The sequence below is a fragment of the Emydura macquarii genome, unplaced genomic scaffold (genome assembly GCF_026122565.2).
Source record: "Emydura macquarii macquarii isolate MOO-44397 ecotype Brisbane River unplaced genomic scaffold, CSIRO-AGI_Emac_v2 contig_3019, whole genome shotgun sequence".
In the NCBI taxonomy this organism is placed as follows: Eukaryota; Metazoa; Chordata; order Testudines; family Chelidae; genus Emydura; species Emydura macquarii.
In genome coordinates this window covers 1,922,933-1,936,355 of record NW_027133156.1, presented here as the reverse complement: position 1 = coordinate 1,936,355, position 13,423 = coordinate 1,922,933, and the positions used below count along the sequence as shown (strand labels likewise).

Here is a 13,423-nt window from a genome sequence, read left to right as displayed (position 1 = left end):
TCTTCCTGATTATTTTTTTCCTCCTCAAGTGTATCCTGTGGTCTTCAACAATCACCTAGTTTCTATGTTTATTATATTGCTCCAGGAGCTTGATTCCTATGTTGACAGATTACTTGGACATTATGAACTCCTAAAGCATTGCTAACTGTTGGCATATCCTGTTAATTTTGTGCAGCAACCCCCTGATCTTCTGGAGGAGGAGGAACAGGTTATTTATTACATAGCAGTATGATGATCATATATTAATACTGTAGATAATCATTATTTTGTTTTTATGTAAATAGCAAATGCATCTCCTATATTGCTATCTATGGACTCGTAAGTATCTCATATATTGCTCTATATGTATAATAATTCAAATGTATAATTCCTCTTGGAATGCAAACATGGTATTAGAAAGACTCAATCATGACATTAATATAGATAATTGCTTTTTGTGTTTGTGTTTTTCCCTTCTTTTTAGCTAGCTGTGAGGTGGTTGGAACACAACTGCCGCTATCAGTACATGGATGAACTTCTCCAGTATGTCCGCTTTGGCCTTATGGACGTGGATACACTACATACTGTAGCTCTGTCTCATCCTCTTGTCCAAGCTAGTGAAACTGCAACAGCACTTATTAATGAGGCCTTGACATACCACCAGAGCATCTATGCACAGCCGGTTTGGCAGACCAGACGAACAAAACCTCGCTTCCAGTCGGACACTCTTTACATTATTGGTGGGAAAAAACGTGAGATCTGTAAAGTAAAAGAACTCCGATACTTCAATCCAGTAGATCAAGAGAATGTTCACATAGCAGGGATTGCAAACTGGAGTGAACTGGCTCCCATGCCTGTCGGGAGAAGTCATCACTGTGTAGCTGTCTTGGGAGACTTTCTGTTTGTAGCTGGTGGAGAGGTTGAGCATGCCACGGGCCGCACTTGTGCGGTAAGGACTGCCTGTCGGTATGACCCCCGTAGTAACTCTTGGGCTGAGATAGCTCCAATGAAGAACTGCCGGGAACATTTTGTACTGGGAGCTGTGGATGAGAACCTCTATGCAGTAGGAGGAAGAAATGAACTGCGTCAAGTTTTGCCTACAGTCGAGCGGTACTGTCCCAAGAAGAACAAGTGGGCCTTTGTTCAGTCCTTTGACAGATCCCTTTCATGCCATGCAGGATCTGTGGTGGATGGTCTTCTTTGGATATCAGGTAGAAAACGTTTCACACAATTTGAGGTACTAACAAAATACCAAATTATTGTCCTGAATTAAACCAATAAGTTTACTTTGGTTTACATGTCTGAAAAGCTCAGGCTAAACCTTTATTTTAGAACATGATACTCAGATTGAGGCTCCCAAGTCACAAGTGGCTCTTTAATGTGTCTTCTGTGGCTCTTTGCAGCACATGATATTAAAACACTGTGTGATTTAATTATTAACCAATCTAAGTTATTCATCAGTCAGGATTGTAGTTGATAAAATAGCAATACTGGGTCAGTCATTTTGCTGTGAGTAAAAAAAATATATATATATACAAAATATCCAAAAGAGCCACAGTAGTGTGAATTCATTGTTTCCTTTACTGTATGATATGGATCCTGACTGGTGTTTATAAACCTATAGAGAGAGTACATGAAACAATGAATTCTTTTGGGTAATGTTGATTGCTAATTTGGTTCCTGAACCACTGAGGTCTGAGTATCATTGTTTTAGAAGATTGAGATTTCCAAGAATTTAAGTATGGATACATAAAACCATGGGAGAATGAGAGAAACAGCATAATACACATACAGTGCTTCTCTCTCTACTAAATATGTCCTGCTTCAAAGTTGCATACCATACGTAGTACCTCCAATCACGATTCATAAATCGCAGTGAATCAAAATGATAACCTGTTTCCTGACAGATACAAGATTAAAAATGCTGCATGTTCACTTAAAAAACAAACAAACCCAAGAACTTTGTGTCCATGCTGTCATCAAGTGTCAGTACATTTTTCCCTGAAAATTGAATGGAAAGTTAACCACTTGTTGGCATGTGTTCATCCAAGGCTTAAAGGCAGAAATGTGAACTGCTCCCACTTTCTGTTGAATGTATTGAAGCAGGCAGAAAGGATTTCTATGAATCACACACAGCTATTATTATCATAAAAATGCACAGTGCTGTGTTTTAATATAACGCAAAAAGCCACAATTAAGGAAAGATGCTGTCTTGGTTTAAAAATGCCCTGGTTTAGGCGGGAAGTGTAGACAGCTATAATATGTATATATAATATTGAAAACAAATGGAAGAGGCTGATAGTAATGAGCATAAATCAGATGCTAGGAATTGAAGAACATTGATAAGGGAAGCATAGGGACACAGTGAGAAATCTATGGCCAGCAGAATTAAGGAAAGAAGGGATTTTTAAAAAGTATATTAAGAACAAAATGAATCCTGATAATGGTATTGGTCCTATTACTAGATGGAAATGGTAGAATTATCAATAATAATCTAGAAAAGGGAGAAGTGTTCAAGAAATATTTCTGTTTTGTATTTGTGGAAAAACCAGAAGATGTAGCTTCATCATGTGATGATGATGACGTTCTTTTCATTCCACTAATGTCTCAGGAGGATGTTAAACAGCAGCTACTAAAGTTAGACATATTAAAATCAGCAGGTCCAGATAACTCACATCCAAGAGTTTAAAAAGAGCTTGCTGAGGAACTTGCTGGACCATTAATATTGATTTTCAGTAAGTCTTGGAAGACTGGAAGAAAGCTAATGTTGTGCCAATATTTTAAAAGGGTAGATAGGATGATTGGGTAATTATAAGCCTGTCAGTCTGACACTGATCCCAGGCAAGATACACTGCTACTGGATTAGATTAATAAAGAATCAAAGGAGATTAATATAATTAATGCCAATCAGCATGGATTGTGGAAAATAGATCCCGTCCAACTAATTTGATATCTTTTTTGATGAGATTACAAGTTTGGTTGATAAAGGTGGTAGTGTTGATATAAAATATACTTAGATTTCCATAAAGTGTTTGAATTGGTATTGCATGACATTTTGATTAAAAAATAAAACTATAGCAATATGGCACACATTAAATGACTAAAATGGATGTGTTTCTAGTGGGATCTCACAAGGATCTTGTCTTGGCCCTGTGCTATTTAACATTTTTATCAATGACCTGGGAGAAAACATAAAATAATCACTGATTAAAGTTTGCAAATAATACAAAAATTGGTGGAGTGGTAAATAATGAAGAGGACAAGTCAGTGAAACAGACCAAAGTGGATTGCTTGGTAAACTAGGCACAAGCAAACTATGTGTATTGATATAGCTAAATGTAAGTGTATACATTTAGGAACAAAGAACGTAGAACATACTTATGGGATGGGGGACTCTACACCAGGGAGCAGTTACTCTGAAAGCTATTTGAGTGTTATGTGTATAATCAGTTGACCATGAGCTCCCAGTGCGATGCTGTGACTAAAACAGCTAATGCAATTTTTGGATGCATAAATGGGAATCTTGCATAGGAGTAGAGAGGTTATTTTATCTCTGTCTTTGGCTGTGGTATGACCAATGCTGGAATACTATGTCTAGTTCTGGTGCCCACAATTCAAGAAGGATGTTGAAAATTGGGAGGGTTCAGAGACAATCCATGAGAATGATTAAAGGATTAGAAATTCTGCCTTATAGTGACAGACTCAAGAAGCTCAACCTATTTAGCTTAATAGAGAAAAGGTTAAAGGGTGACTCGATTACATTCTAAAAGCACCTACATGGGGAACAAATATTTAATAATAGGCTCTTCAGTCTAGCAGAGAAATGTATAACATGATTCGATGGCTGAAAGTTGAAGCTAGACAAATTCAGACTAGAGATAAGGTGTACATTTTTATCAATGAGTGTAATTAACTGCTGGAACAATTTCCTGAAGGTTGTGGTGGATTCACAATTTTAAAATTAAGATTGGATTTTTTCTGAAATACTTGCTCTAGGAATTATTGTCAGGAAGTTCTATGGCCTGTGTTATACAAGAGATCAGACTAGATCACAGTGGTCCCTTCTGGCTTTGGAATCTATTAATCTTAATGTTATGACCCAAATAGATGAAAGTAAAGCATTTCAGTTTTCAAGCAACCATACCATTCTTAACTCAATCCAATATACACTATTTTATCCATGCACAATGGTGTGAGTTAAGGACAGAGTGTCATTTTCCTGACACTAGGTACTTTTCAAGTTGAATGGTGTCTACATAAGCTTTTCTAAAAAATATTGCTATTTATTAAGAAATAGATCATGGAAGGTTATAAAGTGTGTCATATTTTTCAGGGAAGTCAAGAATAAACTGGTCCAATTTTCACATAAGGCATCATCTATTGATTGCCATCCTTCACCCTAGAAGTGTATGTATTGTAGAGTGCTCTGGGATCCCTCTGAAGTGAAGGTGCTATATGAATGACACATGATGTTATGTATTTATGTCTCAATCCTGCAGTGTAACCCTCTTGGGGCAAGTCAGTGAGGTCAAGGACTCTGTGTAGATGCAATAGCCTGCCCACACTGATCACAATGCAAAATGGGGGCCTTTGACATTAAGAAAGAAAACATGGAAGGCAGTTATAACATACATATACTGTACTCGTGAGCATTATGTATAAAGGAGCTGGAGATAGAGGCATCACAGATGTCAGAGATCATGGGAGAACAGTGTGCAGCACTTAATAGTGCAACATCTTACTTTTGCGTACTAACCTAAGTTACACATTACCTGACTTTTCATCTGCCAATTGTAACTGATGTCTGGTAAGCCCGGTGCTGTTCAAGACATAGTGTAAGTATAGGCACTACACGTTCCCTCTCCACCCTTAGTTATTTCTGATGGCTTTGAAACCCAGCCACACTGGAACTAGTGGGAGAATACATTTGCCCAGGCTTGTGTAAAAAATAAAAGTGCTAGAGACAGACCCATTTTAAAGTATACCTTACCGATTGCATGTGACAGTGAATATCCAATTCAGAATTTAGCTGAACATTTGAGCAGTTAAAAGTGATATTTAAACCTTCAAGATATGCAAAGGAAAGGGAAACAGATAATTATGCTGAAGCATTTTGAAGACAGTTAATGTGCTGAATAAACAGGATTAAATGTGTATTTATATGTTTCAGTAAAATCCTTATTTATTTAATGTATCAGTGCAGTAGAGTGTTTACGTATATGTGTAAAATACATTAATCAGACCGTAGAATAGCCTTCCAAGAAATGAGGTTGATGCCCCATTGCTTAGGTCATTGAAAATTGGACAAAACAACAGAACATATATGAGATCAGATTATGTTGTTTGTATCTGATATTGATATGAGTGGAATTTCTGCTGCAAAATGGGTGATACATTATAGTCATGGTAAGGAGCAATGTATCGGCACAAGGCTGAATTAGACAGGGCTTCTCTTTTATATTTAATTTCTGTCTTTCTGAGAGAGTAATCTGTGTGTATTTGGTTTGCTAGTTTATAACATCTTATTATGAATTACTAAAGCATACGATACAAATCCATGTGGTATTGTATTAATCTATATTATGGACGTGCAGGATAGTAAGTGGCCTGTGTACATTGAAAATATTAGGATTTTTTAAAGGTAGTATAGAGATACTATCCATAACTTCAGTCAGTTTTCTATTATTAATTAATCTCTCAGGGCCAGATAATAGTGCTATTTTTCTGGATGCAGAAGTGGTGAGGGGATAGTGCAGAGAACATATTATGCTATTACAAAATATTAATACTCGGTGTTTGAAAAATTCACTCTCCAACAGACAATAGTAAGCTTTCAGAGGAGGTGAAATTAGCTACTACAGAATGGCCAAAAACTTCAAATGTAGGTGCCTAAAACTAGGTGATTAAATAAGTGACCTGGTTTTCGTAGATGCTAATTAGCCGCATCTCCTGTTCACTTCCATGGGAGCTGTGGATGCTCAGCACCTGTGGAAATCAGGCCCCTTCTATTTAGATGCCTAGCTATCTAAATCCATACTTAACTTCAGGCACAAAGGCCCAGATCTCCAGGGTATTTAGGTGCCTAATGCCCATAGGAATCATCTTTAAATATTTGGGCCTAAATTTGAAAATTTGGGCCTGCATAAACCTTAATTTAGACCAAAAAAAAACCAACGTTACTTAACCAGTAACTGATGTTCTTCGAGATGTGTTGCTCATGTCCATTCCACTATAGGTGAGTGCACGCCACCATGCACGGTTCCCAGAACTTTTTTCCCCTTAGCAGACCCTGTAGGGCCAGCTCTGGTGCCCCTTAGAGTCTCGCGTGCATGCCGTGGTATATGAGGCGTGCCTGCACCCCCTCAGTCCCTTCTTTCTGCCAACTCTGGCAGCGGGGACAGCAGGTGGGTTGTGGAATAGACATGAGCAACACATCTCGAAGAACATCAGTTACCGGTAAGTAACCTTGTTTTCTTCTTCGAGTAATTGCTCATATCCATTCTGCTATCGGTGACTAACAAACAATACCTTGGAGGTGGGTAGGAGTTACCGGTGAGCTGCCCTCAGCATGGCTCTGCCGAATCCTGCATCCTCTCTCGCCTGCTGGACGATGGCGTAGTGGGACGTGAAGGTGTGCACCGACGACCAGGTGGCGGTTTTGCAGATGTCCTGCAGGGGCACTCTCTCCAGGAAGGCTGTAGACGAGGCTTGAGCTCTGGTTGAGTGCGCTATGATGGTTCCCGGAAGCGGCACCCTCGCCTGCTCGTTGCAGAATATGATGCATGATGTAATCTACGAGGAGATGCACTGGGTGGAGACAGGTGATCCTTTCATCCAGTCCGCCACTGCAACGAAGGGCTGTGTCGATTTCCGGAACGGCTTTGTACACTCGATGCAGAAGGCCAGGGCTCGTCTCACGTCCAGCGAATGCCATCCCCTCTCCTCCTCCGAACTGCGCAGTTTGGGAAAAAACACGGGTAGAAAAATATCTTGGTTACAATGAAATTGGGAAACCACCTTAGGCAGGAAGAATGGGTGTGGCCTCAACTGTACATTATCCTTATAGAATATTGTATAAGGGGGCTCCGAGGTCAAGGCCCTAATTTCGGAGACCCTCCTAGCTGAGGTAATGGCCACCAGGAAGGCTACCTTCCATGAAAGCATGAGCAGAGGGCATGAAGCTATGGGTTCAAAGGGGGGCCCCGTGAGTCTCGAGAGGACCAGGTTGAGATCCCAGGGAGCCACCTGGTCGCGGACCTGCGGATACAGCCTCTCGACCCCCTTGCAGAACCTGACCGACATGGGATGGGAGAACAGGGATCTCCCCTCTAGTGGCTGATGAAAGGCCGAAATGGCCGCCAAGTTAACCTTCAATGAGGCTAGCGCCAGACCCTGGAGCTTTAGCTGGAGCAGGTACTCCAGGATCACCTGCAGAGGCGAGAGGCTGGGCGGAATGCCCCGGGACTCCTCCCAAGAGCTAAACTGTTTCCACTTAGCCCGATATACGACCAGTATAGAAGGTTTCCTGCTGCCCAGCAGGACTTGTTGGACTTGCACTGAGCAGGCTCTCTCTCTCTCCATTAGCCACAGAGACTCCAGGCCACGAGGTGCAGGGAGTCTGAGTCCGGGTGCAACAGGCGACCATGGTCCTGGGAGAGAAGGTCATGCCACCTCGGGAGCTCCATGGACGGGGCGATTGAGAGGTCCAGCAGCATGCTGAACCTCGGGCACTTTGTGTTCCAGGCCAACGCGAATAGGTCCATTTGGGGAGCATCCCCTTTTGGAAGATCGTAGTCACTACCTCCGGGTGCAGCGACCTATCGTGGCAGGGTAGAAATGACCTGCTGAGGCGATCCGCCTCATCGTTCCTCACTCCCGGGAGGTGAGAGGCAGTCAAGTGAAAGTCGTGCCTTATGGCAGTCTCACAGACGGGTAGCTTCCTCATAAAGAGCCGAGGAGCGCTCCCCTCCCTGCCTGTTTATATAAAACTTAGCTGCGGTGTTATCCGTCAGCACCTGCAACACTCTGCCTGTCAGGAATCGGAGGAACACCCTGCACGCTAAGCGAATAGCCCTCAGCTCCTTCACGTTGATGTGTAGGCACCTGTCGTCCCCCGACCAGAGCTCCTGAATGCTCAGGTTGGCGCTGATGTGGGCTCCTCATCCCACATCTGAGGCGTCGGAGATTAGGGTAACCAGTGGGACCAGTTCACTGAATGGAACGCCCATCCAAACTGCCCTGGGAGTCCTCCACCAGTCTAGGGAGGCTAGGACGGGTGGGGGAACTCTGACCACCCAATTCAGTGGGTGTCTTCTTGGCACATATATCAAGGCCAACCATGCCTGAAGCGGCATCAGGCGAGCTAATCTCACTACGTATGTGCAGACCGCCATGTGGCCTAACAGCTGTAGGCAGTGCCTGGCTGTTGTTGTGGGGCATCAGTGCAATTGGGAGATGATAGAAACCATCGCCTCGAAACATGGCTGAGGCAGGAAGACTCTGGCCTGGGAAGCGTCCAGGGTGGTCCCAGTGAATTCTATGCATTGCACTGGGGTTAGTGTGGACTTCTGCTCATTTATGAGCAGTCCCAGCCTGCTGCATGTGGAGAAAATCAGGGTCACACTCTCCTGCACTGGGACCTGGACCTGCCCCTGATCAGCCAATTATTCAGGAAAGGGAAGATTTGCACACCCTTTCACTTCAAGTGGGCCACCACTACTGCCATGCATTTGGTGAACACCCTTGGAGCCGAAGATAGGCCAAAGGGCAGGGCTGTAAATTGGTATTGGGAGCCAGCCACTGTGAAGCGGAGGAAGCACCTGTGGCTGGGGAGGATGGACACATGAAAGTATGCGTCCTTGAGATCGAGGGCAGCATACCAGTCTCCTGGATCCATGGAAGGGATTATGGAGGCTAGGGAAACCATGCAAAACCTGAGTCGTTTGATGTATTTGTTTAGATGACGCAGGTCTAATATGGGTCTCAGACCCCCCTTCGCCTTGGGGATGAGGAAGTACCTCGAATAGAACCCCTTCCGCCTTTTGCCTTGAGGAACCATAACCACCGCTCCTATGTTGAGGAGGGTGTCAACCTCCTGCAAGAGGAGTTGTTCGTGAGAAGGGTCCCTGAAGAGGGACGGATGGGGGGGTTGTTGGGGGAGGGGTAGAGGTAAACTGTATGGCGTAACCCCCGGGGACTATCCCGAGGACCCAACGATCCAATGTAATCTTTGCCCATTTGGGATAGAAGGACCTTAACCTGTTCAGGAAGGGGTGGGGTGGATCCAGGAGAGCAGTAGGGGTGCCACCCTTGGGTGCACCATCAAAACTTCCTCCTACGATTGCCTGACCCCATGGGGAGCCCCTGCTGGGGGGCTGAGGACAAGCTGGGGCGCAGATTCCATCTTCTAAAACCCCCTATTTCTGTAGGGTTGAAAGGGCCTAGGTGGAGGCCTTGGTTGCTGCTGCGCCTGGGGCCATGACTGCTGCCTGGAAGCCTGGGGTGTGTACAGGCCCAGAGAGTGAAGCGTGGCCCTAGAGTCCTTCAGACCATGCAGCTTTGCATCAGTCTGATCGGAAAAGAGGGCCAACCCATCGAAGAGGAGGTCCTGGATTGATTGCTGCACCTCCTGGGACAGGCCTGGGCCACAAGCATCTCCTCATGGAAATGGCGACGGCTATGGCCCTAGCCGCCGAGTCAGCAGCGTCACTGGACGTTTGGAGCACTGCCCTAGCCACCGTGATTCCTTCATCCAGGATGGTGGTGAAGTCTGCAGCCTGGTCCTGGGGCACGGCCTCAGCAAACCGCCTGAGGGAGTCCCACAAAATTAAAATTATATCTTCCCGGGAGGGCCTGATGGTTGGCAATCCTGAACTGCAGGGCTGCTGTGGAATACATTTTTCTCCCAAACAAATCCAACTTTTTGTTGTCTTTGTTCTTGGGAGTGGAACCAGGCTGACCTTGCCTGTCCCGCTGGTTGGGTGCATCTACCACCAGGGTTCCCGGGGCCGGGTGAGTGAACAGATACTCGAACCCTTCAGCTGGGACAAAATACTTTTTCTCAGCCACCTGTGATGTAAGGGCGACCGAGGAAGGGGTTTGCCACAGGGCCTTAACAATTTTGAGGACCCTGTCATGGACTGGTAAAGCCACTCCCGCTGGGGCAGCCGCCGCCAGCACATTGAAGAGGGTATCATTGGCCTCCAGTAACTCCTTGACCTCCAGCTCCAAAGGCCATCCTCTTGAGCAGCTCCTGGTGCACCCTGAAATCCTCCAGTGGCGCCACGTGGTCCCGGGAGACTGCCTCGTCCAGGGAGGAGGAAGATGACTGCCAAGGCGCGTCCTGCAGGTGCTTCCCTGCCTGCCAAAGGGATGCACCCTTAGAGGGCCCTTCCATGGGGTCCGACTTCTCGTCTGAGGAGTGGTGTCTATGGGCCTTCTCCTGTGCCGGGGGCATGGACTGCACCCCCACTGACAGGGTGGATTGGGGTCCCGGTCCTATCTGGATGCCCCATGGGGCCTGATAAGGCCATTGCTGTGGCCATTGTCCCTGGGGCCAAACCGGGTCTGACTGTGCCACCTGCTGTGACACCTTGTGGGGACACCGGCTGTCCCGACAACTGTCCCGCCATGGGACCCTGAGCCACTAGACTGGCAGTGCCGTGGCCGTCCTCGGTCCCGGGTGCTGTGCCGTGCCGGGGACCGTCCTCTTGAAGCCTCCGATGTGGAGGATGACGAGGACCGCCTCCGTCACCATGAGCGGTGCCAATGGATGGAGGCGAGCTCTGAAGAGCTCTCGGTACTGGAGCGCCATCTCGGTACAGAGGACTTGCAGCGCCGCTTGCCTCTTAGTGATCGAGACCGGCGCCGCTTCGAACTCTGAGGTGCCGAGCCTGACTCCGGCGACTGGGTTCCAAACAGTGCGGGATCTTCGTATGGCAACCGGGTTCCGCACCGCCTTGGTGCAGGCGAACCCCTCAGTGCCGAGTCCTTCAACAGTGACTGGCTTCTGCGCTGCCTTGGTGCAGGCGAACTCCTCGTTGCCGGGGATCTGGAGTAGGAGGTTTCTGAGTGTCGCCTGGCTGACCTCGACCGGTGCTGCCTCTTGGCTTGCGCTGCTTCTGGTGCTGGGAACCGACGTCTGCGCCGAGAGGGAGACTCCATATCCAGAATCGAAGCAGGTCAGCTCGATGACACCAACCTGGAGTGACTGCTGGAGAAGCGTCCTTATTCTACCCCCAGTGGCCGTCTGGCAGGAGATCTTCCTCCCCGTACCAGGGATCTCCAGTGCCCTTCGGGGGGACCCATTGCGGGCTTGCCCCAGGACACCGGCCCCTTCTCCCTCGGCAGAGGGGGGCAGAGGTGGCATAGGCAAGGCAAACAGGGCTCTTGCCGCCTGAAAAGCCTCCAGTGTCGATGGCGTTGGCAGGGGCACTCTTCCACTTCCAGGAGTCAGGGCAGGCTCCCTGCTCGGAGATGCAGGCACCGGAGAAGACTCAACGGGCCGTGGCTGGTGCATCTCTGCACTCAACCCTGCCCATACCGACGGCACAGGGGAGTGTCCGCGCTCCGCGCGCTGTCTCTTCTTCTTCGGCACCGGGGATGTTGCTCAGTACCGAGTCGAGCCCGGCGCTGGCGGTGCACTCTACACCGAGATGATGCTCGGTGCAGAGGTGGAGCAGGAGGTCTCGTACGCCGGGTGGAGCGCTGCCTCCCTAAGCAGGGCTTATAACCACATATCTCGGTCATTCTGAGTCCGCGGTTTAAAAGCCCTGCAGATCTTACATTTATCTTTCCTGTGCTCTTCCCCTAGGCACTTAAGGCACCGATTGTGGGGGTCTCTGACTGGGAAAGCCTTCCTGCAGGAGGCACACGGCTTAAATCCAGGGAACTGGGACATGGCCCGGCCGCTCTAAGTCCCTCAGTGACTTCTTATCTAACTACACTTAACACTACTTAACAACTACTTAAAACTAACTAAAGTACTTCGAATAACAAAGAGTTCAAACAATGGCACTTGCAGAGAGCAAGGCTAGTTCCAGCAACCGTCACGCATGGAAAGAAGGAACTGAGGGGGCATAGGGCCGGCAGTGCCTCATATACTGCGGCATGCATGTGGGACTCCAGGGAGCACCAGAGCCGGCCCTACGGGGTCTGCTAAGGGGAAAAAAGTTCTGGGAACCATGCACGGAGGCATGCACTCACCTATAGTGGAATGGACATGAGCAACACATCTCGAAGAAGAAAAATTAAATATCAGTGACACTTTATGCCAATAGAACCTTCCAAACATGAACAGAATACAAACTATTGTAGTTCTGTTTACTGATCCTGCAGACAGAGAACTGTGTTGCTGTGCCTTTGTTGCTGCCCATTGCCTTTCCAAGATGCAGCTGATTAAAATCTGATGAAAGACTCCTGTGTTTTCATCGCTACTATACAAAACCATGGCCAATTTTTTTCTGCTACTTTGGGGAAAAATGTAAGCAGCAGGCAGCACTGGAGCACACAGTCACTGTGAGTGAATCTTGAAGAGATGTTAGGTCTAATAAATAAGAGAGATGTAGAAAGGAACACTGAAAAAAGGTATGAGATGAACATTTGATCGTCAATGCTAATCTTAGTTTACAATAAACTGCATGCGCCTTTTTTTCTTCATTTACATTGCAGCCGGTAAGAGTTTTGGGTGCCATGGGAGCAGAATTATTTTAAACCTTGGGTATTATTGTTAAATATATTTATTATGGTTATGCCATAACCAAGAATTGGGGTCCAGCCAAGAATTGGGGTCCCATTGTGCTAGGCACTGTACAAAAACAATGAGTATTAGATGGTCCCTGCCCAAAGAGTTTACAGTCTAAATAGACAAGACAGATGGTGGGGTAGGGATCTAAAACACAAGCAGAGTGACCAATGTGATTGCAGCATAATATCATTTACACTCTGGCTGGTGGATGATAGGTAAATGTCTCAAGCCCTCTTGGTACTACATAAATGTGGTATAGTTCTGTTCTTCCTTCTTTGTTCAGAGACTCCTGTTTTTATTTTTGAAAAGTGGGAAAGGTGAATCAAAATTAATTTAAAATAAATTTCTCTGGATAGACAGAACAGCTTTGGGCAGATGTTTGCGATTTTATAGGTTGTTGAATTTTACAGACCCCCCCCTAGCATTTGACACTATGACCCAATTCACAAATGAACTGCACACCACTCATGCTTGAAATGCGAAGTATTCAGGTAAAATAGGCATGAAATACACCAAAACCATATGAATTCAATGTGTCTAATGATCACCTCCTGCACAAGAAAGTATAATATTTAGTGTAATATCTAGTGCTTGAGGTATACTTAAAAAAAAAAAAAAAAAAGCCCAGACTTACTTTTCCATAAAGGTGAGCCTCCCTTCTTTTAAATATAACTGACCACTGCTCTTCCTCTTCATGGA

General features: G+C 46.1%; 1 protein-coding gene across 7 annotated transcripts in view; it reads left to right on the top strand.

Moving 5' to 3' along the window:
* Positions 1–13,423, top strand: part of KLHL32 (kelch like family member 32) — a 206,472-nt gene that overhangs the window by 175,441 nt on the left and 17,608 nt on the right. For 2 of the 7 annotated variants that reach the window (XM_067530050.1, XM_067530051.1), the window contains exon 7: positions 464–1,190. The exons of 1 other annotated variant lie outside the window; for it this stretch is intronic. In XM_067530050.1, the coding sequence (XP_067386151.1) occupies positions 464–1,190 (727 nt within the window). Of the gene's footprint in view, positions 1–463; positions 1,217–13,423 lie in introns of those variants that run through there. 4 more of the 7 variants (XR_010916570.1, XM_067530052.1, XM_067530053.1 and 1 more) reach the window with 4 other exon arrangements.